The sequence below is a fragment of the Eimeria maxima genome, genomic scaffold (genome assembly GCF_000499605.1).
Source record: "Eimeria maxima Weybridge genomic scaffold, Emw_scaff2129, whole genome shotgun sequence".
NCBI lineage: Eukaryota > Apicomplexa > Conoidasida > Eucoccidiorida > Eimeriidae > Eimeria > Eimeria maxima.
Genome location: NW_013565004.1, coordinates 1 through 4,162, shown reverse-complemented (window position 1 = coordinate 4,162; position 4,162 = coordinate 1). Strand labels below are relative to the sequence as shown.

Genomic DNA, 4,162 nt, shown 5'->3' with positions numbered 1-4,162 from the left:
ATATATATATAGTATGTATTATCATTATTTATTTAGTTTGTATATTATTCTTTATTATTTTTATGTTTATATATTATATATTATCAGCAGCAGCAACAGCAGCAGCAGCAGAAACAGCAACAGCAGCAGCAGCAGCAGCAGCAGCAACAGCAGCAGTACCTCGAAGTAGCTCTCCGAGCTAGCAAGAGAGAAGCTAGATCTAACTTGAGGAGGAAGTTCTGTTGGTGCCCCTATCTTAACTGCTGCTGCTGCTGCTGCTTCGTCTGCTGCTTTCTTCTCTGCTGCTTTCCCTGCTGCAGCACCTGCTGCTGCTGCTGCTGCTGCTGCTGCTGCTGCTGCTGCAGATCCAGGCACTGTCTTATCAGCTACTGTCTTAGTAATGGGGATTGAATGGACACCTGGAGCCCCACCCTCTTCTCCATGCTGCTGCTGCTGCTGCTGCTGCTGCCTCATCCAATCACCAACAGCTGTAGCTGCTGCTGCTGCTGCTGCCTCACCGCTAGTAGCACCAGCAGGAGTTGTAGCACCACCAGGAGGTCCTCCTCCTGCTGCAGCAGCAGCAGGAGGGAGAGCACCAGATACAGAGGAACGACGAGAGTTACAAGAGCTTCCTCCCCCATAGGATGCCTCATAAGCAGCAAACCCTAATGGATGCCGCTGCTGCTGCTGCTGCTGCTGCTTCCCTCCTGGCTTACCAGACAATAAACGGAACAACTGCAGCAAACAAAGACAATAAATTAATTAGTTAATTAATTAATTAAATTAATTAAATTAAATTAAATTAATTAAGTAGGGTTTAGCGTTTATTAGGGTTTAGGGTGAATTAGGGTTTAGGGTTTAGGGTTTAGGGTTTAGGGTTTACCCCTCTTTTATTTTTTTTATAAGCAGCAAAACTATCCCTAGGTACATCATTAAATATAATAGTAGCATCTGTATCGAACCTTCTTGCTGCACTGTCTCTTCTTGCTGCTGCTGTTTGCTGCAGCAGCTGCTGCGGAGACAGAGGGTCTCCATTAATATTAATACTAACACATAGTCCTTCTGCTGCTGCTGCTGCACCTTGTGCTGCAGCAGCAGCAGCAGGAGTTCCTGCTGTTGATCCTGCTGCTGCTGACGAACCACCACGATATAAACCAAGACCTGTCTTACTCTTAGATAAGCGTGCTGCTGTTGTTGCTGCTGCTGCACCTCCTGCTGCTGCTGCTGCTGTTTTCTCTCCATGCCTACTAGACCCTAATGTACGACTACGTCGTAGATCATGACTATCTGCTGCTGCTGCTGCTGCTGCTGCTGCTGCTGCACCACCAAATAGAGGTCCTCTTGTATGTACAGCTTTTTTTAATGTAGTTAATGCCTTAGCAACAAGATGTTTATCTTTTTTCTTATCTGCTGCTGTATCTGCTGCTGCTCCATCTCCTCCTCCTGCTGCTGCTGCTGCTGCTGCTGCACCTCCTGCTCCCCTACAAGTTAATTTATATAAGGGAGCCATAGTAGTTGGATCTCTTCCTTGTAATGTAACCTCTAATAGATCAAAGTTTTCTTCTTCTCCGCTGCTGCTGCTGCTGCTGCTGCTGCACTCATCTGAGCTCCTTCTACGGTGTACGTACACCTCACGCTCCCCTGCATCTGTAGTTGCATGCTCAATTAAACGTAAATTAAATTTTGGATCAAAGCCACGGGAGACAGAAGGTTTTAGTCCTTGCCCTCTTGCTGCTAGGCTATGTGCCTGACGCTCCTGTATACGTACATACGTACATACGTACATACGTACATACGTACATATTCATATACATATTCATATTTACGTATATACGTATTTATTCGGGTATACATATACAATTATATATGCATTGCATGCATGCATATATTATCTGCTGCTGGTGGTGATGGTGGTGGTGGTGCTAACTAGTTGTTACTAATGCTGCTCTTGTTGCTGTGTTGTACTTGCTGCTGCTGCTGCTGCTGCTGCTGCTACTGCTGCAAGTAGACTGACCTGTTCTGCAACAGTACGTTTCTTGAGTAGTCCTCCTTCTCTGGAGGGCAATGCCTCTAATCCTGCTGCTGCTGCTGCTGCTGCCGCAGCAGCAGATGAGGATACAGCAGAATGTGTACAAGGATAATCTGCTGCATGCGCATCCTCTCCTCTTAATCCTGATGCACTTGCATGCCATGTGCTTCCTTCTGTTACGGATTGGTGTCCCGTCATACGTCTTGATGGTGTATTTGCTGCTGCTCCTGCTGCTGCTCCTGTTGCTGCTCCTCCTGCTGCTGTTGCTGGGGTTCCTGCTGCTGATGGGGTTGCTGGTCCATGATGAGGTAGTCCTCCTGCTGTTCCGTGCTCTGCTGTAGCTGGGGATGCAGTACCTGATGGTGCTGCTGCTGCTCCTGCTGCTGTTTTTCCTGCTGCAGCAGCAGAAGTCATGGGTTGTGCATGCATTTCAATATCTCCTGCATGTTTATCTTTTCCTGCTGCAGAAGCAGCAGCCTCTGTCTGTTCCTCTTCCTCCTCTCCTGCTTCTGCTGCTGCTGCTGCTGCTGCTGCACCAGTAGGAGCAGCAGTAGGAGGATGAGGATAATCATCATTATAATTAACATAATCATCATCATGAACATGATCAATAGGTTCTTCTTCTTCATCTATTTCTTCTTCCTCTATCCCTTCTTCTTCTTCTTCTTCCTCCTCCTCCTCTTGTGTAGGTACTACCCATGAGTATATTGCTGCCTCATGTAAGGACATAAATGCCTGAGTTATGTCTGGTGTTTTTATATCTAAATTACCTAATCTATCTACTTGCCTCCAGCCTAACTTAGGTACTACACGATCTGCATGCGCTAATACATCAGTACCTGCAGCAGCAGCAGCAGCAGCAACAGCAGCAGCAACAGCAGCATTAGTGCAGCATGTAGATGAGGAAAAGGAAGTAGATGTAGTATATTAATATATATATTTATATATAAATAAGTATAATATATATATAAATATATATATAATATACATATAATATACATATATATAAGTACATATACGTATACACATACAAAAATACCCACATATACACTACATACATATAATACAGATAAAAAAATGCAGAAAAGCTCAATAAATAAATAAATAAATAAATAAATAAATAAATAAATAAATAAATAAATAAAATAGGATAAATTACCTTTAAATAACCAATGATTCTCTAATGCTTTCCTATCCTCTAGATATTGATGATCAATCATACGCATTACTGCCTCTAGGTAAACCCTACGAAAGGGTTTAGGGGGATAAGGGTTTAGTAATCTATATATTAATTCAAATGTTATACCATTAATTAATAATATAAGGAATACACTACCACTAATAAAAAAAGAAAGTATATTTGTTAGGTCTGGGTCTAGATCACCGTCACGCTCTATACGTAAACCTAATGCTAATACTATACCACCACGTAAACCTCCCCATACTAATAATACTGCCTGCAGGATAAGAGGACGGAGAGGAGGAGGAGGAGGAGGAGGAGGGAGGAGAGGAGGAGGAGAGGGAGAGGAGGACGAAGAGGGAGAGGAGGAGGAGAGGAAAGCACACAGACACACACACACACAGACACACAAACGCACACAGGAGAATATATATATTGTATCTTGGATAAGTATGCAGCAGCAGCAGCAGCAGCAGGAAAAAAGCAGCAACAAGAGCAGCAGGAGGAGGATGTTATTGTTGTTATTGTTGTTATTGTTGTTACTTACTTCTTTCCATGTAAGTCCGTATCCAGTTCTTCTTAGTACAGGTAAGAAGATAAAGATCATGAATACACGAGCAGCATTAAGATAAATATAAGTTAATAATAAATATAACCAATAAATTAATCCATCATGTCTTGTAAATACACTACTCATCATGCCATAAGTAACTATACCCGATACTATAAATATAGTACAATTTGCCATTAATGCTAGAGCTGCACACAAAAAAAAAAAAAAATTTATTTATTTATTTATTTATTTATTTATTTATTATATTTATTTATTTATATTTATTTATATTTATCTATTTATTTATATTTATTTATTTTATTATGTATTTAAGATAAGTTGTATAATTTTCTACAAAGTATCCTATAACAACCAATATAATGTTTATTTATATAAATAAATAAATAAAATATATAGAATA

General features: G+C 41.2%; 1 protein-coding gene across 1 annotated transcript; it reads right to left on the bottom strand.

Annotated features, from left to right (window-relative positions):
- Positions 1 to 204: 204 nt before the first annotated feature.
- On the bottom strand, positions 205 to 3,234 carry EMWEY_00057390 (Sodium/hydrogen exchanger 1, related; the record flags this gene model as incomplete). Its single annotated transcript, XM_013480612.1, has 4 exons — positions 205 to 690; positions 863 to 1,735; positions 1,994 to 2,847; positions 3,168 to 3,234. Coding segments are annotated over 4 exons (2,280 nt in total), but the record flags the coding sequence as incomplete, so codon positions are not given.
- Between the last annotated feature and the right edge of the window lie 928 nt (positions 3,235 to 4,162).